The sequence below is a fragment of the Otolemur garnettii genome, unplaced genomic scaffold (genome assembly GCF_000181295.1).
Source record: "Otolemur garnettii isolate 467f Iridium unplaced genomic scaffold, OtoGar3 scaffold00140, whole genome shotgun sequence".
In the NCBI taxonomy this organism is placed as follows: Eukaryota; Metazoa; Chordata; class Mammalia; order Primates; family Galagidae; genus Otolemur; species Otolemur garnettii.
Window position 1 is genome coordinate 2,733,644 of NW_003852535.1, and position 23,309 is coordinate 2,756,952.

General features: G+C 52.4%; 4 protein-coding genes and 1 long non-coding RNA gene across 12 annotated transcripts in view; 3 read left to right on the plus strand and 2 right to left on the minus strand.

Annotated features, from left to right (window-relative positions):
• LOC105887868 overlaps positions 1-1,641 on the plus strand; it is a 3,404-nt gene extending 1,763 nt beyond the window's left edge. Inside the window, exons 2-3 of the long non-coding RNA XR_001161639.2 lie at positions 1,202-1,278; positions 1,566-1,641. This is a non-coding gene — a long non-coding RNA (uncharacterized LOC105887868). The remainder of the gene's footprint in view (positions 1-1,201; positions 1,279-1,565) is intronic.
• A 1,234-nt stretch (positions 1,642-2,875) lies between these two features.
• Positions 2,876-6,145, plus strand: CTSW (cathepsin W). 3 transcript variants are annotated; one of them, XM_003798681.3, is made up of 10 exons: positions 2,876-3,005; positions 3,250-3,334; positions 4,116-4,229; positions 4,570-4,724; positions 4,825-4,921; positions 5,013-5,093; positions 5,180-5,305; positions 5,509-5,573; positions 5,656-5,838; positions 5,920-6,145. In XM_003798681.3, exons 1-10 carry the CDS (start codon positions 2,919-2,921, stop codon positions 6,028-6,030), a joined length of 1,104 nt encoding a protein of 367 aa, XP_003798729.1. In that variant the 5' UTR covers positions 2,876-2,918; the 3' UTR covers positions 6,031-6,145. The 3 variants fall into 3 exon arrangements, with proteins under 3 accessions (XP_003798729.1, XP_012666119.1, XP_012666120.1); XM_012810665.1 differs by lacking the exons at positions 5,656-5,838; positions 5,920-6,145 and having other exon boundaries at positions 5,180-5,415; positions 5,446-5,553; XM_012810666.1 differs by lacking the exons at positions 5,656-5,838; positions 5,920-6,145 and having other exon boundaries at positions 5,180-5,415; positions 5,449-5,553.
• A 171-nt stretch (positions 6,146-6,316) lies between these two features.
• On the minus strand, positions 6,317-10,678 carry FIBP (FGF1 intracellular binding protein). Of its 2 annotated transcripts, none has more exons than XM_023518534.1 (10): positions 10,483-10,678; positions 10,081-10,279; positions 9,754-9,880; positions 8,856-8,956; positions 7,978-8,132; positions 7,551-7,659; positions 7,406-7,469; positions 7,042-7,128; positions 6,858-6,955; positions 6,317-6,447 (listed from the first exon to the last, which is right to left on the minus strand). In XM_023518534.1, the coding sequence occupies exons 1-10, from the start codon at positions 10,565-10,567 to the stop codon at positions 6,378-6,380; spliced, it is 1,095 nt and encodes a 364-aa protein (XP_023374302.1). In that variant the 5' UTR covers positions 10,568-10,678; the 3' UTR covers positions 6,317-6,377. The 2 variants fall into 2 exon arrangements, with proteins under 2 accessions (XP_023374302.1, XP_003798727.1); XM_003798679.2 differs by having other exon boundaries at positions 6,324-6,447; positions 7,999-8,132.
• A 1,871-nt stretch (positions 10,679-12,549) lies between these two features.
• Positions 12,550-13,757, plus strand: CCDC85B (coiled-coil domain containing 85B). Its single transcript, XM_003798683.2, has one exon. The coding sequence runs from the start codon at positions 12,907-12,909 to the stop codon at positions 13,513-13,515; it is 609 nt and encodes a 202-aa protein (XP_003798731.1). The 5' UTR covers positions 12,550-12,906; the 3' UTR covers positions 13,516-13,757.
• Positions 13,758-14,168: 411 nt separating this feature from the next.
• FOSL1 (FOS like 1, AP-1 transcription factor subunit) lies at positions 14,169-20,744 on the minus strand. 5 transcript variants are annotated; one of them, XM_012810727.2, is made up of 4 exons: positions 20,459-20,744; positions 17,817-18,014; positions 15,890-15,992; positions 14,256-15,428 (listed from the first exon to the last, which is right to left on the minus strand). In XM_012810727.2, exons 1-4 carry the CDS (start codon positions 20,558-20,560, stop codon positions 15,406-15,408), a joined length of 426 nt encoding a protein of 141 aa, XP_012666181.1. In that variant the 5' UTR covers positions 20,561-20,744; the 3' UTR covers positions 14,256-15,405. The 5 variants fall into 5 exon arrangements, with proteins under 5 accessions (XP_012666180.1, XP_012666181.1, XP_012666179.1 ...); XM_003798682.2 differs by having other exon boundaries at positions 14,347-15,428; positions 15,890-15,997; XM_012810725.1 differs by lacking the exon at positions 17,817-18,014 and having other exon boundaries at positions 15,890-15,997.
• Between the last annotated feature and the right edge of the window lie 2,565 nt (positions 20,745-23,309).

Here is a 23,309-nt window from a genome sequence, read left to right on the forward strand (position 1 = left end):
AGCCCAGGAGTTGGAGGTTGCTGTGAGCTGTAATGCCACAGCACTCTACCCAGGGTGACAGCTTGAGGCTCTGTCTCAAAAAAAAAAAATCACTGAATTGTACACTTTAAAAGGGTGAATTTAATGGCATGTGAATAACATCTCAATAAAGCTGTTTCCTTAAATAATTAAAACAGTTCCTGATTATTAAGATCTAACCGTTCTAGGCCATGTGTGGTGGCTCACGCTTGTAATCTTAGCACTCAAGGCAGGTGGATTGCCTAAGCTCATCGGTTCAAGACCAGCCTGAGCAAGAGCGAGACCCTAGTCTCTAGAAATAGCTGGGTGTTGTTGCGGGCACCTGTAGTCCCAGTTACTTGAGAGGCTGAGGCAAGAGGATCTCTTGAGCCCAGGAGTTTGAGGTTGCTGTGAGCTGTGATGCCATGGCACTCTTAACAAGGGCAACAAAGTGAAACTCTGTCTTAAAAATAAAAATAAAATAAATAAATAAAGTAAAATATAAAAAAAAATCTAACTGTTCTAGGTACTGGCATGGGCTTTGTGCATTCCTCTTGCTAAAGGAGGGAAAGGGTGCTGTTTTCTCCTCATTTCACAAATGAAGGAGGATAGGAGGTTTGTCCTACGTGCAGCCTGAGTAGTGAGGGCAGGATTTGAACTCAAGTCCTGCTGACTCCAAGGCTCTGAGCTCTTGCCCCATGTAAGAGTGTTAAAGATGAACCATCTGAACATCACTCTGTGCCAGCCAGATGGTGTGTGCTCCACTGTCATTCCACTTAAGACCCACCCCAAGAATTATCATGGCCAATTAGAGATGAGGACTAAGGCTCAGAAGGGAATGATAATGTACCATCGATGACTCAACTTGGACCTGAATGTCCATCCTTGCACTATTAGGCTCAAGTGGGCCAGGAGTTGCCTCCTCAGAAGGCCTCTCCCAACCTCTGTAACCCCACTGACTTTCTCTGTGCTTACACATTCTGCCCTGGGTCCTTCTTAAAGCATATCTTGGTTAGTATCCCTCTCCTATCAAGTAGTGACTTCTACCCAGGCATTGAGACCCCCAGGCTCACACAGCTCAGCCCTTGTTGGGCAACAGCCAGGATCTGCAGGATGAATAAGTGGATAAATAAATGGATGATCAAGTGGGGGAACTTCCTTTATTAATTCCTTAAAAACTTATTAAGTGGCCTCTATGGACCAGATGCTGTGCTGGGCACCAGAGACATGCCACTGATAAACACAGAGCAAACCCCCTGGCCTCATGGAGCTCCATTCAAGGTAGGGAAGGAGAGGACCAAAGAGGACAGCCAGCCAGCCCAACACCCTCGGTCCCTCCCCACCTTGACCTCCTACAGTCTATACCAACATGAGATAGGTTATATGCCACCCCCTTTTGATGCCCACATTGGGACTTCCCGCTATGAGAGCTGATTTGATTGAGGCTGTATCATAGGTCAGAAACCAGCTTCAGGCCAGTAACTGGGCTCCATAAAAACAGGACCATGCACTGCTCTAGGGGTAGTCTGCCACATTTTAATAAAGGCAGCACCACTCTTTTCACACAGGAGTTCCTGTCTGGGGGAGGGGAACAAAATGGAGCCTCATTCCTGGGAAGAGTCTTAATGAGGAGACAAGGCAGTGAGCAGATAAATGAATGAACTCCAGCATCGGCACCTTCCTCTCCCCTTCCCAGGGCAGCCCTAGAAAGCCAGCTTTTCACACCCCTCTCTTGTCTTAGGGCGCAGGTTCTCAGCCTGGGGCCCTATCCAGGAGGTCCCCAGCTCAAGGACCCACTTAGGACTGAGACAGCAATAACAAGATGTTAGCACGGCCACCCAGCCCTTGACCTTGTAGGCTTTGGCCTTGCTCCATATGCAGTGCACACATTGTTAAGTTTTCTGCCTCCTTAGCCCGACTGGCAGAAATGAGGAACAGGAGCCAGTAACTACTATTTGCTGTCCCCAGGGCCCTGTAGTTTCCTGTTTAAAATCCATAGGATGGCTGGGTGCAGTGGCTCATGCCTGTAATCCCAGCACTCTGGGAGACCAAGGCGGGTGGATTGCCTGAGCTCACAGGTTTGAGACCAGCCTGAGCCAGAGCGAGACCCTGCCTCTTAAAAAAATAGCTGGGTGTTGTGGCAGATGCCTGTGGTCCCAGCTACTTGGGATGCTGAGGCAAGAGAATCGCTTAAGCTCGAGTTTGAGGTTGCTGTGAGCTATGACACCACAACACTCTACCAAGGGCAACAAAGTGAGACTCTGTGCCCCCCAAAATGAAAAAAATAAAACTCACAGCAATCAATTTTAAATAAACACACACCCATTGAGCCTACTCTATGCCTGACACTGTCTTAGGCTGAGGATGCAGACTCCTCTGGCATGGCAGGGAGGGAGGCAGATGCCAAGTGGGCAGAGGTGAGGGTCTAAGGGGCTGTGAGGTTACACCAGAGGCTGGGGAAGCAGGGAAAATTTCTTGAGGGAGGTAGCCCTTGAGCTGAGCTTCATAGGATGAGCAAGTGTGCTTCCCCAGAGAGCACTGACCACCCTCCAGTTGTCAGGAACCTGTGGCTCCCAAAGACTCCTGAGCTTCCCTGTAACGCCATGTAATAGCACTGATACCTCTAAATTGTCTATCCACTCAGGATCTATCTCCTCCTGCCTCCTTAAGGACAGATTCATTTCTGTATACAGAACAGGGTGGTCTTGAGCCTGTGTTGAATAAAGAGATGGGGTAGTGTATAGGCAGGTAGGCTGACAGGTGGTGGTGGGGAACAAAAGCCTGAAGTACTAAGGCAGCTCAAGTGCTCTAGTGGTACCCCCCAAGCCTGGCTTCCCCTTTGTGGTTTCTCCAGCTCCGCCCTGTCCCCCTTTAGCTTCATCTACACAACTTCCTGCCTTCAGCACTAGGGTTGAGCCACCATGACACTAACTGCTCCCCTTTCCTGCCTCCTGGCCCTGATGGTGATAGGACTAGCCCATGGCATCAGAGATTCCCTTGGGCCCCAGGTAAGTGCTCTCAACTTACCCCCTATATCCTTACCTCTGCCAGTCCCATGTCTGAGGTCAGCCCTAGTTGTTCCCATTTCTCAAAAGGAGCCACTGAGGCCAGAGAAGTGGTTGATGGGCCCAAGGCCACATGGGGAGAGAAGCTGACTCCCTAGTCCAGTCTTAGCATGGCCAGGAGCTAAGCCCAGGTTCCAGCAATGATTCCTCCATCCACTGCCCCTTTCCACTCTTGGTTCCTTGCAAGGACCTAGATCCCAGGCCACTGGAACTGAAAGAGGTCTTCAAGTTGTTCCAGGTCCAGTTCAACCGGAGTTACTCAAACCCAGCAGGTATTGTGTGGTGTATACATCTCCAGTCTGACCCCCTTCCCTACTTTTAATAGATTAAGAAATCAAGGCTCAGCGTGGGAAAAAAGCTTCGCCAACGCCGCTCAGCAGCACAGTGGTAGGACTGGCAGTGTACCCTTAGATTTCCCAGAGGCACATGTGGGGACAGGATCATTTTTTACTAGGAACTTAGAAGGCAAACAGCAGCTGTTGGAGGCCTGCCCTAGTCCTAGAGGATCCCCTGGCCTCATAGCCGCTGCCCTGTGATTCCAGACAGTGGTTGGGGGACCACCATCTAGTCATTTGTTCATTCAACAAATATCCAAGATACCCACTTTATCCCCAAGTTGCGGACACCCTCTCTACTCCTCTGAACTGCTAGTCCTGCTCCTACCCTGAGTCTTCTCTCCTGTAAGAGCTTAGTCTATGGGTATCTTTTTAACCCAAGCTGCCTGTGCATGACCTATGCTGCAATGTCTCCACTTGTGGTCAGAGGTGTGACAAGGTGGTGGTGGCCTGGCAGGAAGCTGGTGTTATCCCCCAGCTTTTCCTTCTGAGTCACTCTGCCTCCAGACTCCTTGCTTGGCTTTTCTACAAGGTAGGTAGGCCCCCCTTTGGAAAACCTAATTCTAGGTAGGCTGGGTAACCACTTCCTCAGCCTAGGTGTCTGCATTGGGGCTACAGGAAAGGAGCTGGTGACCACCTAGGTGAGTGGGAGGGAGGATGCACAACAGTGGCCACTTCCTGGCCCCTGCAGGCCTAACATAACTTTCTCTGGGTTCAGAGCACTCTCGCCGACTAGACATCTTTGCCCACAACTTAGCCAAGGCTCAGCAGCTGCAGGAAGAGGACTTGGGCACAGCTGAATTTGGGATGACTTCACTCAGTGACCTCACAGGTAGGTACAGAGACCCTCCTGGCCTATAGGTTGTGGGTGAAGAAGCAATCTTCTTGAGGGATGTTGGCAGATGGACTATGCAGACTTTCTACTTTTATTGCCTAGGGAGGGACTGTAAGAACCAGAGGGCTGGGTCTTGCCTCAAACACAGATGCAGAAACATAAACGGCCTGTGACCCAGTCCAGCACTCGGGCGAAGGGCAGCAGTATCCTTGTCTTTCTGCCTCCCAGGGTATTACAGGGACCTAAATAGCCAAAGATGTGAATGACTACAGTGGGAGAGGCAAACTAGGGAGGAAGGGCCAAAAGAGTGACCACAGTAGCCCTGTCTGTCACCCAGAGGAGGAGTTTGGCAAGATCTTTGGGCATCAGAAGGCAGTTGGAGAGGTGCCCAGAATGGGCAGAAAGGTAGGATCTGAACAGCAGGGGGAGACATTGCCCCGCACCTGTGACTGGCGGAACAAGGCTGGCATCATCTCACGCATCAAGAACCAGGTACCTGCCCCCAGTCAGCAGGGCCCAGTCCCACCAAGGTGGGAGGAGAGGGGCATGGCATGCACACCTTCTTGCTTCCATCCACCCTCTTGCTTGCTAGGAAAACTGCAAGTGCTGCTGGGCCATGGCAGCAGCTGACAACATCGAGGCCCTGTGGGGCATCAAATATCATCAGTCTGTGGAAGTCTCTGTGCAGGGTATGGCTGGGACATATTTGACAGGGGGGCACATGTTTGACAGGGGGGAGAATTAGGGCCTGTTCTCCCACACTGTCCCCTTTTGCCTCAGAACTGCTTGATTGTAACCGCTGTGGGGATGGCTGCCAGGGTGGCTTCGTTTGGGATGCATTCATAACTGTCCTCAACAACAGTGAGTACCCACCACTGTGGGCAGCATGTGTGGGGTATGGGGGTGTTCAGCAGCATAGCCTCCACCCTTGATCTGCTCTTCTCCAGGCGGTCTGGCCAGTGAAAAGGACTACCCGTTCAAGGCCAGTGTCAAAACCCACAGGTGCCTGGCCAACAAGTACAGGAAGGTGGCCTGGATCCAGGATTTCATCATGCTGGAAGACAATGAGCACAGTGCGGGCAGGGCAGTGGTGATAGGGAAGGAGGGGTGGCAGGGACAGACACCAGGGCAGAGGCAGACACTTGGGGTTACAGACAGAGATTGGTGGTGGTGGTGGTGGTGGGTTTGAGGGAAGGAAGAAGATTGGGGGGGGGAGGCATGTGCCAAGACCAGTGGCCACAGGGCAGGCAAGACCTGATAGTACCTTCCACCCCAGAAATTGCCCAGTACCTGGCCACCCATGGCCCCATTACTGTGACCATCAACATGAAGCTACTGCAGGTGAGATAAGGTAGGGAATGGGGGAGGTGGTACATAGTGGGGTTGAATCCAGACTCAGCTCCTCTGTCCCTCTCCTATGCAGCATTACAAGAAAGGTGTGATCAAGGCGAAGCCTACTACCTGTGACCCCCAGCTTGTGAATCATTCTGTCCTGCTGGTGGGTTTTGGGGCAGAGACAGTCTCATCCCAGTCTCACCTGCGCCCTCATCGCTCCACCCCGTACTGGATCCTAAAGAACTCCTGGGGGGCCCACTGGGGAGAGGAGGTGAGTGGATCTATTGCGGAAGGGGATAGGGCAGAACAAGCCTCTTCCCACCTCTGGCCCTGACATCCCCTAACTTTCTAGGGCTATTTCCGCCTGCACCGAGGGAGCAACTCTTGTGGCATCACCAAGTACCCATTCACTGCTCGTGTGGACCAACCAGTTAGAAAGCTCCCAGTCTCCTGTCCTCCCTAAACCCATCCAGCCTCCCCTCAGCTCTCTCCTGCTGCCTCTTCACCAGCCTCACCACAAGATTTCTGCTCATCCCACCAATCTTCTCAATATGGCTTGAATAAACGAAGGCAAGATCCCTGGCTTCTGAGTGAACTCAGCTGAGGAGAGATAGTGGATGAGTTGAACACAGACACCATTCCCTGATCTTTCCCAGTCCTTGCAGGGCTGACATACACATACATCCAAGGGTACTTAGAGACACAGACGTCTGTAACACCTTCACAGGCTCCTCCCTCTGGAGATAGGATCAGTTCCCAAACTCATGACAACTTTATTGTCAGTACAGGAAGGGTGGTGAGAGAGGGGCCTCAGTCATGATAGAGGCGCAGGAGGCAGCCACGGAGGGTACCCATGTAGCGGTCCCAGAGGGCCTGGTGCCTGTAATGGTAACAGTGATAGCTGATGTTTACACCATACTCACCATGTCTGAGACACTGCTTTGAGTGATTCTTAATTTATTAAGACCTCATAAAATTCTTACAATTCTAATAGTTATTATCCTCCTTAATTCATTAAGACCTCATAAATTCATTAATTCTACTCCTTAATTCATTAAGACCTCATAAAATTCTTACAATTCTAATAGTTATTATCCTCAGTTCACATATGAGGAAACTGAAGCATACAGAGGTTAAGTGACCTGCCCAAGGTTACATAGCTTCTAAGCCAGACTTACATCCAACCCCAGAGTAACAGAATGGGAAACCCTGAACCTGCGGGGGGGCTAGACCCTAGCAAGTGGTTGGCTCAGTCTAGGCTACCCTGGTAAGGGGAATGGGGTCTCTCACCGGAAGCCATCCAAGGAGTGGACAGATGCTGAATACTGATTCAGAAAGAGCCGCACATCATTCAGTGGCCAGTGATCAGAGCGGCAGGGTTCCACGAACTGTAGGCCCAAGGGAACATTTAGCACTGGTACAGGCTGGGGACAGTGCGGTTGGGGATCACAGGGCAGAGGACAGCACTACTCACCTTCTCCACGAGGTCCACAAACAGGTCTCTGACATCCTTATTGTGGGTCAGCTTAGCAGCCACATTCACCAGTCCCCGGGAAAGGTTCTGTGAGGCAGGGTCCTGGGAGTTCTGCCTTCTGCCCCAGAAGCTGGGGGCTGAGCACAGAAGCTCGGGGAGGGACAGGCTCCTCCCCAAATCTATCCACCTCCCTTAATCAACCAAGTCCCTGTTGTTTATGAGCTGGTTCCCCCTCACAGGCCGACAGAGAGTGCGGCAGTGCCACCTGCCTGTCAATCTCAGGCAGGCACAGAGTAGTGCGACAAGGGTAGTGCACTGCAGGCTGAAGGTGCCCAAGGGACAGAGGTTGGATGGGGCCACAGACCTTGAAGTTGGCTTCCATCTCAGAGAAGACACCGAGCTTTCCCCGGAGAGCAGTGCACACTAGGCTGCAGGGAGACAGGGTCATTCTTAGAGCCAGCTGGGCCCCTATTTCAAGCCCTGCCCCATATACCACTTCTCAAGGGCACCTCTTGTGTAGGTCCAGAAGATCCTTGTCAGCCACTAGCACCTTGAGCTCTTTCAAGTCCTGGAGAAACTCCTTGTCTAAGTCCATGTCCATGTCATCCATCTGGGAGTCTGTGAGGCCCATGAAGAGAGATGGGGTAGGTGACAGAAATCCCTCCTATGACACCCCGAGTTGTCCTTATCCACTACTTTATTGCACCCACAGGACAGAAGAGGAAACTGAGTTTCAGAGAGGTGGAGTGACATGCCCCAGGTCATAGAGAGACAATGAGCCCTTTGTCTGCAGACAGGAGTATTTGGTAAAATCAATTATGAGCAGGTGACCTGGGTGGGGACCCTGACCAGAAAATGATGCTGGGAACTGGGGGCCTACAGGAGAAACTGCTAGTGGGAACCAGGCTTTGAGAGAACGAAGAGGTGTCTGGGCACCTGGGTCAGTGGGGGCCTCACCGACGGCTCCTAGAGTCCAGTTCTGGATCATGAGCTCAGCACAGAAGGCAAAGTCGCCAAAGCTCAGATACTGAAGTTTTTTCTTCCCTGTCTCAAAGCGGTTGTTGGCAAAGAAAACGATGGCTGCATAGTCCCTGCAGAGAGAGGGGGGATCTTCTCAGTGCTTGAAATTCCTTCTTGGAAAACAGCTCCTACCTATATCCTCAGCTGGGCATCTAAGTCCTGGTTTCTCTTTGTCCTACATCACTGTATGACATGTCTCAAGTCACTTCACCACAGGACTCCCTAGCTAAGGTTTTAGACACTAAGTTTCCTAAGGATATAAGGACAACAGCTACCATTCATGTAGTACCTCCTTTTTTTTTTTTTTTAATTGAGTCAGTCTTACTTTGACCCCCTCGGTAAAGTGCCATGGCACCATGCTCACAGGAACCTCCAACTCTTGGGCTTAAGCAATTTTCTTGCCTCACCCTCCCTAGTAGCTGGGACCACAGGTGCCCGCCATAACGTCTGGCTATTTTTCTTTTTTGTTTAGCAGGCCTGGGCCAGGTCTGAACCCACCAGCCCCAGTGCATGTGGCCAGCATCCTAACCACTGAGCTATGGGCATCCCCCACTGAGTACCTCCTAAGTGCCAGGAATCATGCCACAAACTTACATTGGGCACCTCACAATAGCCTAATGGAAATGGCCAGACTGGTATTTTGAATTCTGATTCAAAAATTCAAAATACAGACTAGAAATGAGATAACCATACCCCAAGCATAGCTAGGACAAAAGGATTGCATTGGAGAAGGTGGACCAACCTTAGGGCCTAGGGAAGGAATGTACAAGAGGGAGAGATGGCTGGCCATTCACCTGGCCAGCCGGTCAGAGAGCAGGAAGTGTTGCTGAATGTTATCCACCAGGGAACCCCGCATTTCCTCCACCACCTTGAAGACGCGCTTGAAGTTGTCAAACTGCAGGGCAGTTAGTGAGGGAGGGATAAGTGGTTAGAAGGTACTCACAAAATAAATTATCAAACATCCCTCTCTCCCTTATCCACCTATCCAATCAGCAGATGTTTATTTAGCACTTGTTTTTCCTTCAACCAACTATTTGTTATTAGTACCTGTTATCAATTCAACGAATGTTTATCAGCTTTTGCCATCTTGCCTTGGACTGATGTTTAGTTTACTCACTCCTGTCTCTAAATTCAAGCCTGTTTTAGCATCATGCTCTCCAGAGCTTCAGGAGCTTCACCTGGAACTGACTCCCAAGCTCCAGGAACTCAAAGATCAGTGAATGCTAAGCCATCCATGGGGAGTTCACAAGAGACACAGAAGAAAGGCATCAAAAGTGGAAGGGATACTTCTCTTTGGCACCACAAAAAAGGCTTGTAGGGAAGGTGGCATCTCACCTCCTGCCTTGAATTTCAAGGGGTGGATATGGCCAAGAACAGTACCCTCTAGGTAGGAACAACATGAGCAAAAGAAAACCCTAGTCTGGAGAAATGTAAGCCTAAATCAGTCTGCAGGGACAGTCTGAAGGTCAAGGCTGCAGAGTGGAGGGGAAAGCCATAGTCAAATCTGGGTGTCTGACAGGTCACTCTGGCCACAGAGCATGAGCTGCCTTAGAAGGAGCACAAAGCAGGGAGAAGAGAGAAGGTATAAAGCCGCTACTACAATCAAAGGCTGAAGCTGGGGCAGTGGCCAAAGGAATGAAATGAAGGGATGGACTGTAGATGATATGCTGTGTGTGTAGGTGCAGTGCCCACCTGTCTCCGGCAGCTCTTGAGGGTGATGCCTGTTTTAGTACTGATGTCATCCAGGTCTTTCTTGGTGCCCTTGGACAGCTTCTTGCCTAGCACCTCACGAACAAAGGCCTCATCAAAGTCGTAGTACCTTGTGGAGGCAGAGGACATCACTGACCCTTCATAAAGGTGGAGAAAAGGGGCCTGGCAGGGCCTGGATCTGTCCCCTTCTGTTTTCAACTTTCTGAGTGCCTAGGTAAGTCCTATCCCTCCCTGGGCCTCAGTGTCCGCCTGCAAAATGGGTATACAGTCAGACAGGTTGGTATCTCCACCATCCCACTGGGTGAGCACCTCTCGATGAGCAGCGCTTGCCGGGAAGGCGGGATCTGGAAGATGAGCTGGTGCAATAGCTTGGGCGGCGCGTGCAGGAGGCGCTCGAGCATGTGGAAGGTGCGGTAGTGGTCCATGGTGTCGCTCTGCAGCACCGCCGCTGTGGCGCCCGTCTGTTCCAGGATTCCGGAGCGCACCCGTAGGGCCACTGCGTCGCTCACTGGGGAGTGGGCGCTAGTATCAGGCGTCGCCCCACCGACCCAGAGGCTCTCCAAGGATTTGAGCCTGGAGCCCTACACATTCCTTATTCCCAGCTGTCTGTCCACTTCCCCAAAGGATGCCCAGGTCCTGGCCCCGTCCCCTCTCCCATCCAAAACAACGGGTCCTCCCCATGAGCTCCCCAAGATGGCCCCCCTCACAGACCCGAGTAACCATCCAGCCAGAGGCGATATACGTCCTCGTCGATAAGGGTCGTGTTTCCCACGAAGATGTCCAGCTCGCTGGTCATTGCGACGCCCCGGGCCGCAACGCCCCGAACAGGAGCGAGCGCTGCCCGGGTCCGGCCCACTGTTGCCGCGGCCCTTCCGAGAGCGCTGAGATTCCGCTCCGGGCACCCGGAGCCAGCGAAGGACCACTTCCGGGACAGAGCGGGTGGAGGCGGGAGCGGTGAAGGAAGAGGCGGAGGCCTAGGCGACGGAATAGCCCCACCTCCATCTGCGAAGAGGAGTCTCAGGCACCCCCATTCTCCCTGCCCACCCCATCCCCCGCAGCTGTTTGCAATGGGGCGTCTAGAGTGCTTCCTGTGTCCTGGCAGACTCTCCCCACACGTCCTTCTGTTTTATCCACCTACCTTCTTCGCCCTTTTCGGGGCCTCCTAACTTTGACTTGTTTCCCAAACGTAGGGGTTTCACGATCCTTAAGCCTTAATCTCTTTTCTCCAAAGGGCCTGTCTTCCAAGGGCTCTTGCTGGAGGCCCCTCTGTCTATCCTGTGGTCAAGACTTCTGGGGGAACAGGGCACCTGCTCGCACCAAGGTTTTAGCTACACCCCGCCCCCACACGAGCTAGTGATGTCTCTTTATTTAGCCCGGCAGAGCTTGGCCTGAAGTCCACATTCGAAGGGGCCGCCTTTCTGTCTTTTCATGCTGTTTTCCCATAAGCCCCTCAAAAAGCTCAACACATTCCAGACAGATCTCGCTCTCCCCAATCTGTTTCCTTCCTGCGTCTCTATCTCAGTGACAGCCCCAACATCCACCCAGTTCTCATACTAGAAACCTACGCTTTCTCCCATATTGAGATCTGATTTGCCTCCTGAATATTTCTAGTATCTGTTTGTCCTCTCCACTCCTACCAACGCTGCCCCAGCCCAGTCTTTCTGCATAGCTTACCCAGATCATTGACACAGTGTTGCTGATCTCCCTGCCTACATCCCCTCCTCCCACTATTCAGCCCACACAGAGCAGCCTGAACAATTTTTAAAAATGCATATTTTAAAATGTTACTCTCCTGTTTAAAATCCTTACTGGTCTTTGGAAACGCTCCAACCTAGTATTGAAGGCTCTTAAGAATCTGGCTTCTGCCGTTGAAGCCTCCCTCCCTCTCTTATCACTTCTCCACACATCTGCTTTTCAAAAACATCAAGCTACCCTCATTGCTTCTAAAGCAGCTCTCTTAGGTCTGTCTTTCACCATTATATTCTCTTCTTGAAATAGTTCTCTTTAATTGACAAAGTCATATGCAGCTGTCAGAACCCCTCAGATGTCACCTTTTTGGGGAAACCTTTTTGTGGGTTATCTCAGACTAAACTTCTCCATTTTTTAAATTTTGTTTTGTTTGTTTTTTGAGACAGAGTCTCACTCTGTTGGCCTCAGTAGAGTGCCATGGTGTCATAGCTCACAGCAACCTCAAACTCCTGGGTGCGAGTGAACCTCTTGCTTCAGCCTCCCAGTAACTGGGACTATAGGAGCCTGCCACTGATGCCCACCTAGTTTTTCTATTTTTAGTAGAGACGGTCTGCTCTTTTGCAAACTGGTCTTGAACTCCTGAGCTCAGTCGATCCACTTGCCTGGGCCTTCCAAAGTGCTAGGATTACAGGTGTAAGCCTCCGCGCCCGGCCCTCCATTTGCTTCTTGTTTAACAAAACCTAATCTCCTCTGCAGACTGCCACCTCTGTGAGCTGAGGATCAGGATCTTAGTCAAATTTATGTCAGCATGGGCTTTGCACACAATAAACGTTTACTGGAAAAACAAATCCCTTTTATGTTCCTCCTCCCAGGCAGGTAACACTTCCTAGGAGACAGAGAGGGCAGGTGGTAAGATAGTACATTTGGACTCAGGGTTCCCAGGAGTTAGGAGATTCTTAGTAGGAGGGATTGGAGAGATCTGAGTTCTGTCGAGGATAAGGAGTCAGGGGTTGACGCCCGTGTGCGGAATCTCAGAGGGGCCGAGAGGCCTAGGCTCGAACTTAAGGAAAGCTGGAATTGGGGGGTAGGAAGCGCCTAATCTGGGGCTGAGAACTGGCACTGAGGACCATGACGCAGAAGTCCACGGACTTCATGGGCAAGACACGCCGGGGTCCGGAGTGGGTGGGGAACATACGCCTTGTACTCAGGCCCCGCCCCTTTCCCTGGAGGCTTCTCGGGATTGGCTGTCTTTCCGCAACTCATGCGGCCCCGCCTCGGCGCGCGCCCAGCCGCGTGCCCACCGGGGGTGGTTGCTGCAGCCTACGCTACCTCCGCCACTGCTTGCTGCCCGCGGAGCCGGAGCCAGAGCCTGAGCGGCGCTGGGCCCGACGTGGGGCTCCTGGATCGCGGCGGCGGGCAGGCGATGCTCCAGCGGCCTAACCAGCCATGGAGGCCGAGGCAGGCGGCCTGGAGGAGCTGACGGATGAGGAGATGGCGGCGCTGGGCAAGGAGGAGCTGGTGCGGCGCCTGCGGCGGGAGGAGGCGGCGCGCCTGGCAGCACTGGTGCAGCGCGGCCGCCTCATGCAGGAGGTGAATCGGCAGCTGCAGGGTCACCTGGGCGAGATCCGTGAGCTCAAGCAGCTTAACCGGCGCCTGCAGGCAGAAAACCGCGAGCTGCGCGACCTCTGCTGCTTTCTGGACTCGGAGCGTCAGCGCGGGCGGCGCGCCGCTCGCCAGTGGCAGCTCTTCGGGACCCAAGCATCCCGAGCCGTACGTGAGGACCTGGGCGGCTGTTGGCAGAAGCTGGCGGAGTTGGAGGGCCGCCAGGAGGAGCTGCTGCGGGAGAACCTGGCGCTTAAAGAGCTCTGCCTGGCGCTGGGCGAGGAATGGGGCCCCCGCGGCGGCCCCGGGGGTGCTGGGGGCTCAGGCTCCGGGCCAACACCCGAGCTCGCCCTGCCCCCCTGCGGGCCCCGCGACCTAGGCGATGGAAGTTCCAGTACCGGCAGCGTGGGCAGTCCGGATCAGTTGCCCCTGGCCTGCTCCCCGGATGACTGAGGGCGCTGTCTCCTCCACGCCAACGCCCGCCCGATTGCTCCCCGAGTGCTGGTACTACGATGGACCTCGGGACCTGGATGCCGTCCTGGCTGCGCACGAGGGGCCGCTGGCATAGACTAAGAAACCCTGAAAGTGAGGAGGACCCTTCGCCCTCGCTGGCAGGGCAGCAGGAGGACTGGAGGCTGGAACAGATGGATTTGCTGGGGGTTGGGTGGGGGCTAATAAATCGGGAAGGAAGCAGAGCCCGAGGCCTGGGCAGCGTCTGTTTGGTACTCGCGAGGGCTGAAGCGAGGGTGGGAACGCTGAGATAGGGTACCAGTCCCATTCTGAAGGACTACAGTACTAATAACTCCCCCATTAGCTTGAGCCTGGGATGGGAAGTGGGGTGGTGGTAAACCACTGACTCCGCCGGTCGGGCTCCAGGACAAACCGTAATCCGGCCCCTCAAGTGGCTCCAGTTCCCTTCCTGGCTCCTTCCTGTCCAAGACAATGGGGCAGGAAGCAGGTGTTGGGGGCCTAGAACCCACTCCGTAGCCTCTTCTGAAGCTGGAAGGGGGCATGACAGCGCCCCCCTGTGGCACACTCTGGAGTGCCGTGGCCCCCATGGAGAGAAAGACGAAAATCCTCTTCGGTTGTAGAGCGTTCTTTCTACTCAGTCATGGAGATAAGGCAGAGCATATGTAGCCCCCTTTGTCAGATAAAATAATCGAGGTCCAAAAATATCAATTCGTGGAAGGTCATGCAGTGAGGCTGTGGAGCTGGGTCCAGAACCTTAGTTTTCTGGCTCCAAATGTTCTTCCTTTAGCTCTGGATCCAATGAGACACCTAGGCCAGAGCTTCAAGCCTTTTATTCCATTTTAGCAGGTTTATATAAAAATACTCTCTTTAGGAAAATAAATAGCAGCTGCCCTCGCTGTGGAGGCTTGGATTCCCTGGAACTGAAGGTTTCTCAGAGCTGGGGTCTGCAAGTCAGCTCATCACAGAAGCCTCTGACTCCTCCTGACCTGTGCTACTCAGGAGGAGCAGGTAGAATGCCCTGGTTCAATCACCTGCTGCTGCTGGCAGTGGGGCTGGGTGAGTTAGTGTTGCACGCTGGTAGAATGGCGCCGTCTGTCATTGGGTAGAGTTGGGTGGATCACAGGAAGAGGGTGATGTAGAGTTTGGGGGTAATCTGAAGGGGTTAGGGCTCCGGAGGACCTCTAGGGTTCTACAAAGTCTCTTTGGGCTGCCAGGATTCCTCTGGCCCAAGTGGGAGATATTTTGTCTCTGATATAGTGCAAATTGTGCTAGAGAGGCCAGCTCTAGAAAAACAGTGGGCGGCTCTGGTGGCCCCAAGTTGGCTCTATTGGGAAGCAAAATAAGCTCAGTCTTATCTGGAGGGATAGAGAAGAACCTGCTGGGTTGGGTGTGGGATATGGTTCAGGCCAGCTGGACCAGTCGGGGAACGGGAGGAGAGAGATGTTCGCTGGGGTGGCACCTGTGGGGAGTTGGACTGAGATGCCTCACAAGGCGAGGAGGGTGGGGGAGCCAAGAGGGTCAGAAGATGGGTCCCCACTGCTGCTGCTACTCTTGCGATGAGCTGAGGCACAGGGCTCAGGGGTACTGGGGTAGGTGAAGACTAGACTGGGGGTAAATGGAGTCAGGGAGGGTGTGGTCATGAGTGTGGGGGTATGCAATGCCTCAGGTTCAAGCACAGGCCCTGGGGACAGGGAGATACAAGGTACAGGGCAGCAGGAGGCAGGAGGGCTGCTGGTGTTGCTGGTACTTCCTGTGTCCCTCTCCTTGGCTCCTTCTGGGATTTTGCAGATGGGTCGGTGGGCTTCTAACACCAGTTCCAGGCGCTCCTTCTGCTTCTGCAGCTCCTCAATCTCCCGCTGTAGCCCAGATTTCTCATCTTCTAGTTTGTCCGTTTCCTGTAGAGGATCAGTGAGGAGTCAAGAGGATGAAGGCTGAATACCCTGTAGTCCAGTGGTTCTCAACCTTCCTAATGTCATGATCCTTTAATACAGTTCCTGTGGGTTGGGACCCACAGGTTGAGAACCGCTGCTGTAGTCAGATAGTGCTGATGGTGGGGCGGGAAGTCCTTAACAAGTCTGGACTGCAACTCCCATGAGCCCCTGGGAGAAAATGGGCATGACTCCCATCAGGTCCAGCTCATAAAAGGAGATTGCCGGCTGAGCTTCGGCTCTCCTATGCAGTGAGAATTGGCTACAGCCAAATCTTAATCACTTTTTTCCTCAACCTATTTCCAGAAGGACTTCTCCTCTGACAGGGAGCCAGGGTGGTGGTGGCTACATACACTAGGGATCCGCAGACTCCTGGGAGCTGGGGTCCCTCTAAGACTCTGGGTGCCCTCCTAGGAACCGGTGCTCACCGCCTGCAGGAAGTCGGTCAGTTCCTTCCTCCGATTCCTGCACTTGGCTGCGGCCAACTTGTTCCGCTCGCGTCTTACTCGACGGCGCTCCTCCTCCTCTGGGCTGATCTGGGAGGGGTTAGGGTAAGGGCAGTGGTGAGGAAGACCCCCATGGCACTGGGAACTCACTCCCCACGCCCCCCACCCATCAGCAAATAATTTAGGACTCCTCTGACCCTCTCCAAGCAATGCCCCCCTCCCCCACTGACGTGCTAGCTTGGTCAAATCTCCTGGCACCAGGCTTGCTCATTTGCTTCGGGCCCTATCTCTCCACAAACATCAACCCTCCTCATCTACCAGGACTCAACTACCATGCCGCTGCCTCCAGGAACCCTTCTCATTCCTCAGTCAAAAGTGGCTTTTCCCTCTCTGAACACTTGGGGCAGTGTCACCCCTTTTTGCAGGACCCTCATTCTTCTGGATCTCTGGACCACCGAGTCTCCTCCCCCTAAGGAACTGTGGGCACTAGGAAAGGCTAATGAGTGCTGCTGAATAAGTTGCAGTTTATTGGAACTTATACTGGAAACCCACTATGTACAGGCTAAATGCTTTACATAGATTAAAAAAAAAAAACAAAAAAACATAGATTATGAGCGGAGCCTGTGGCTCCAAGGAGTAGGTCACCAGCCCCATATGCTGGAGGTGGTGGGTTCAAACCCAGTCCCAGCCAAAAACAGCAAAAAAACAAAACCCATAGATTCTTAACCTAATTTAAATGTAAGAAAGAGACGCCCCAGGAGAATGGGCTTGCTTATGGTCCCAGAGCAGGACTTAGGATCCACTCACTCTCTGTTGGATATTGAGTAAGAGGCCAAATGATAGAGACTATCCCAAGAGGACCCCACTCACAGCTCAAAGCCCTCTCTGGGACTACCCAGAATCAAAGGGTCACCTCAGGAAGGAGGAATGGGAGGGGTTACTCCTGGTTCACAAACATAGGGGTTACTATGGATCACAAACACAGTCCCCTTCTTTGGTTGGTCACAAAGACCAGGCATTCTGTTTCTGAGAAACCTGCCCCTGGCTGATCTCACATCTCTCCCTGCATCCCCTCTATCCCCTACTGGCCTTCAGAGTAAGCTTTTGAGTGTAGAAACCTTATCTTTCCACAGTCTCCTATATTAAAATGTCTTAGGGAGAGGAAAGAGGAGCCACTCCTTTAAAGACTGTCTCTTATTCATTTATTTTGTTAAGGACTTCAGGGAGTCAGGAGTTCAGAGCTCCCTCTGCTTTGAGCCTTCTGTTAGCTCCCAGTGAGACAGGGTAAGCTTGGTAGTTAGGATCTGACTTCAGAGTTAGACCTGGGGCCAAGGCCAGTCCTGTCTCATTACTCACTACTTGTGCAAGTGACTACCCCTCTGTGCCTTCATTTCGTAGGCTGGAAGATGGGGAAAACCAGAGTACATTCCCCTAGAGGATTTTTGTGGGGATTAAATGAGATGGTTAAACTGACACCCAGAGAGTAGCTGAAGGGACCCTTCTATTTATGTTCTCTCCTAGGCACTTTAAGCCCACCCTCTCCATGTATGTCAGCAGGCAGAGCCCCTCTCTCATTTCCATATGCACACTCTATACATTCTCACTACCACTTCTATTCCTACTCCTGCCATCCCCTCCATCTGGAATGTCCTTTACTTCATCTCTACCTATACAAATCCTATCTTTCTTTCTTGGCTGATGCTACCTTCTCCAGGAAGATTTCACTGACCCAGAAGTGACTGATCTCTGGGGCTTCTCAGGGGTTCTTGTCACTTTCTGCCTTAGACAATAGACACCAGTGGCCCTACCTTACCCTCGTCTTTGCTCTCCTTTCTAGCAAGAGCTTGTCCTCTGTACCCTACCACCCCCTCTGGGCAATCAGATCCAGTATTATGTTTCTGCTTCTTACCTGTTCAGAGGGCCGGCGACGTAATCCTGGAGGTGGCCCCAGGGCCCGGATGACTCCTGGCCGGGATTGTGGGGGGCTGTACTGGGGATAGGATAGAGGTCTAGGGTAGCTGCTGGGTCCCAGAAAATGAGGCTGCACCATCCACTGCAGCTCCTGACTGCCACTCACAGTGTTGATGCTTGGCACCAGGTGGAACTTCTGAGAGACAAGAAATGGAGAGCCAGAGATGAGCTCTGTGGATTGATGGGCTTTCAGTGAACAGAGGTCAACAATACTGCCCTCCCTCAACGTAGATACTGGTTCTGAGAGACCAGAAAGAACGCAGCTTGACAGTCAGATATGGGCTTGGTGGCAAATCCCTGGTCAGTAGCTGTGTGTCTTTGGGTAGGTCACATAACCTCTCTGTGCCTGTTTCTACATCAGAGCTAATAAAGTATGAACTGCCAAGTGCTGTTCTATCCACTTAACAAATACTGACTCATATAACTGGTATAATACAGGGTATCCCAAAGGTTGCCATACCTAGGGAAAATAAGAAACTGTAGCTACATGTACCTTTATTTACAAAATATTCATTACAATTTTTTTTCATTACAAAATTTTATAAAATATTTACAACATATTCTCTACGTGTTGGCCACCTCTTTGCAAAATTTTGTAGTGAATATTTTGTAAATAAAGGTGCATGTATCTACAATTTCCAGTTTTCCCTAGGTATGGCAAACTTTGAGATACAGGGTTTCAGACATGAAAATAGTTGTCCAGGCTCGGCGCCTATAGCTCAACCGGCTAAGGCGCCAGCCACGTACACCTAAGGTGGCGGGTTTGAATCCCCAGCCTGGACCCGCCAAACAACAATGACGGCTGCAACCAAAAAATAGCCGGGCGTTGTGGCGGGCGCCTGTGGTCCCAGCTACTTGGGAGGCGGAGGCAGGAGACTCGCTTGAGCCCAGGGGTTGGAGGTTGCTGTGAGCTGTAATGCCATGGCACTCTACCCAGGGTGACAGCTTGAGGCTCTGTCTCCAAAAAAAAAAAAAAAGAAAGAAAGAAAGAAAGAAAGAAAATAGTTGTCCACAGACACACAGCCAGTACGTAGAAAATGGGCTCTTACCCACTTCTGCACCCATTTGCAGAGAAAGGATAATTATGGCACCTGGCTCTCAGGGAGGCTCTGAAATCACGTGAGAAGATTTGTGTGAAAGTCTGTTAAGTGGCAGGCACCCAATGTAGATGGGATGCGACAGACAAGAGCCACTACTCTGCCTTCAGGCTATCCCAGTTCTAATCTCACCTCAGCCACTTACTGGCTGTGTGACTTTGGGCAATTTATTTAACCTCAACGTGCCTCAGTTTCCTCATTATTAGTCTTACCACGGGCAAGGAGTACAACATCTCATTTAGAAAATGTAGTTGCACAAAATAATGGCGGGTTTTTAAATCCACGAGGTCTTGGATTCCACGAAATATGGTAAATTATATGGAAAGCGCCCAGCACGACGCCCCTGTGACCATTCTCTTTCAGCCGCAATCTGAGGAATGGGTTGGGACGGGGGGCTCAGAGCTCTGGAAGGAGAACTGGGTTTGAGCTTTGTCTCTGGGCCCCGGGTACGGGAGCTCAGTCATCGGGAAGCGCCCCACAAGCCTAGGCAAGTCCCAACAGTGGCACTGGCCCTGTGCCGCAGGCCCAGCGGCCCAAGTGACCCCAGTTCCGGGCCCCAGGCACCGCCAGCGGCATCTCCCGCTTCCAAGGTTGTCCCTGCTCGGCTCGGGGCAGACCAGGAAGGGAGGGGCACCCGGAGTGACTCAGCCTCCGTGACTCGGCGGAACGGACGCTTCTCTTTCCCTCCCTGACGACACGTGCTCGCAGCCCCTCGACAGGAAATGGACACCTGCAACCTCTCAGGTCCTCGCACCCGGCAGTGGGAGCTGTTCTGTGCTGAGAGGTTGGGGGCGCGGGCGTGGCCGTGAGCACCACACGTTTAGCACCTGAAGCTCTTCACTTGCCCTATTCGGCAAACAGGTAGCGATCTAGTCTTCTGGAAACTGGCCGGTTCCACTGCCCGGGCCCGCCAGGCTCCGGTGTGTTGAGAAAGGGATAGGGAATTGGCGACGGAGTAGAGAGGGACAAACAGGTGGGACATGCTGACGATTATAGTGGTGAGGATTCCCACTCTGTACTGGCTGTCCTATAGATCTGGGATCTCTCGTGGGTCGTTTCAGCCACAGCCCAACTCGGGATCCCAGGACTTTTAGCCCGGGATGGAGAGACCCTCTGATCTGTCAGGGCTAGGACTAGCCGAGGCGCCCGGGGTCCTTTCTGAAGCAAGTGGGACACTGAAATTAACGATGGATAGGAGGAAAGAAAGAAGATAACAGAGGTGGAAGGACAAATCAGACAGGGAGAAGGGGGCGGGTGAGAGAAGGAGCATTCGCGGGCCTTGTTACTCCCTCTGCGTGCCTTCCTCTGGGCGGGGGCGGGGGAGATTGGTCCCTGGATGGCCAAGATTGGGCGGAATTCTCCGCGGTGGCCCCAGACCCGGGTCCTACTCCTGTTCCCGGCTCCAGTCCCGGAGCGTGCGGCAGCTGACCGCGGCATCTCGACCTCTGGCCACCTGGGGATCACAGGGGTCGCACCCACTCACCTGCTGGGCCACAGCCTGCGCGGCGGCAGGGGTCTGCGGGGGACCGCCGTACGCGCCGCCGGCCCCGGAGTTCGGTCCGGGTTCTCCGAAGTCTCGGAACATGCCTTGGGCTGACTGCTCTGTGGGGTCCTCGTAGGCAGCTGGGGTTCTGACTCACGCGCGCCTCGCGGAGTCCTTTTTATGAATGAAAAGTTCTAGGGCTGAACCACTTTGACCGCGGGAGGTGGGGGCGTTTCGCAGCAGCGCGGGTCACCTCTGAGCTCCACCTCTCCAGACGCGTCGCCTTTTGCCAGTCAGTCCCAAACTTTTCGATGCCTCCTACTGTCCGGCAGCCGGCTTTTGGTGGGGAAAAGAGCAGACTCGGCGTCCCTCAGCAGCGGCGGACACGCCCCCTCTGACGTAGCTGCCCATACATGGTACAATTTCCTCGCCACGCCCAGGTGCAGGCGAGGGTTCCCCGCGGATTTGCGTACCTGTAAGAGCCGGGTCCCCCGCCCGCCCCGCCCCGCCCGGTCGCCGACAGCTTGGTCGCACCCCTCCGGGCCCGCGCCTCCAACCCCTGGTGGCCTGACGGGCCTCCGTTTCTATTTCTGTGAAACTGGACTAAATAATGCACGTGGGCGTTTGAAATGAAGAATGCGAAAGCGTCCTGGAAACTGTAATGTGGATTATAAATGCGATGGATTATTATTATTATTGAGTGCTTATTTCATGCCATGAACCACGCCAAGTGCCACCCAAAGCTACCTAGAGTGAGGTCCCTTCGCTGACCTCAAGTAAGTAAAAAGTGAATAAATTACAAACCAGTGTTACATAAAGAGTGATAAAGTGAAAATGTTTACTATAAACAAGGTAATGCTTTGAACTAGCCACAAATGTAATGCAATATAATTGTGTTACTCAGGATAATTCCAGGAGCTATACTAACTTCTAATTAGGGATCCTACAAGCAGTTAGAACCTGCAGTGGGACACAGGTGTCCAGAGATCTGACAAATGCTGTCTTGTTCACTGACAGTTCCTTTTGGGATCGGTGGTCACCAGCTTGGAGATTATATCAAAGGTCTGTGTGAATGTGAGGCTACCACCAAATATGCGTGGGAGGTAGGTACCCCATTTTACCTACCCCATTTATCATCTCCATTTTACAGATGGGAAAACTGAGGCGAAGCACTGTTGGAATGGGTTGCCCAAGGTCATTAAGTGAGTGGCCGAAGCAGGTTACCATGTTAGGGCTGTGGGACTCCAAGTCCAGGATCAACCAAGATTTTTCAAAGACCTCACTGCTTCACAGACACACATGCAGAAGGGCAGTGCTTAGAGTGCCCTTCCCACACTTCCCCTCCACTTCCTTCAGTTTTATGGATGAGGAAACTGGGCCCTAGAGAACTCTGAGCCCTTATAGCTGCCAGTGTTGCACAACTACAGAAAAGAGGGCTGGACTCTTTTGTGTATTAGTGTGTGTGCGGGTGTGAGTGAAACCCCATCTCTATTAAATATAGAAAAACTAGCTGGGTGTTGTGGCCGGCATCTATAGTCCTAGCTACTTGGGACTTAGTTGCACAACTACAGAAAAGAGGGCTAGTACCTCCATTTGATTAGCTCCAGTTTTGCCATCAGAGAGGCAGGGTCCTGGGCTGCCTCCTTTGGGAACAGAGGCCAGGAGTCTGTGGATATACTCAGGACTTATAGCCAGGAGGCCAACTTGGCCTTGAGGTTCTAGTCCCAGAGTTACCATTTTCTGTTCGTGTGAGTCTGGGCAGGTCACCTTCCTTCTGAGTCCCAGTCCCAACTGGACCTTCCCACTGACCTCATGGGGCTGTTGTAGGATCAAATGAGATCACAAATGTGAAAGTGCTTTGTAAGCTGTTAAGTGCTATACACTCAGCCTGGTGTTACCAGGCCTGGTGCCTCTCCCTTGCTCTTATTCTATTCAATGCTCATCTTCCTCTAAAAAGAAAAGAAACCATAGCCATTTATACTAACATAAGAAATATATGGGTGTGTGAGTTTATGAGAGAGAGAGAGATTTTTTGACATAGTGTGACCCACGGAAAGAACATGCATTCGTGGCCAGACAACTCTGGGTTGTGGGCTTGAATTCTGTAAGCTGCTCACTGGGGTATGACCTAGATAAGGCACACAATCTCTCAGAGCCTCTGTTGCTTCATCTGTAAAATGAAGATATAATGATATCTCATGGTTGTTAGAGGACAGAAATATAATGTCACCTGCTTAGCAGAGAACATATTAAGAACTTGACAATAGTTGCAAAAATAAATTCACTTTTTTTTTTTTTTGAGACAGAGTCTCCCTCTGTCACCCTGGCTAGAGTGCCATGGCATCATCTTAGCACACTGCAACCTCAAACTCTTAGGCTCAAGCAATCCTCCTGCCCCAGCCTCCCAAGTAGCTGGGACCCTAGATGCCGGCCACAACACCCAGCTAGCTTTTCTATTTTTAATAGAGATGGGGTTTCACTCATGCCCGCCCACACACACACACACACACACACACACTGACTGAGATCTGAACTCCTTGGCTGAGCCCATGCTGGACAGGTAGGTGGGGGCTAACACAGGCAGCCAGGTGGTAGCACACGTGAGGCCCAACACAGGTCAGCCTTGGCTACATTCATCTGCCTGCTCCAGAAACATCACCCTGCCTCCCTACCCAAGAAGTCTAGGGCAGCTGGTAGAGCAAGGACTCAGGTCTCAATTAGAGTGTGTGTCTGATTACATGACTTTGAAAGTCCCTTCCTGCTCTAACGGTCAGCAGAGCCACAAGGAGGGCCTTTTAGAAGCAGCACATTCCAAGCTCCTCAGTCACTAACTCCCGCCTTGTGGCCACAG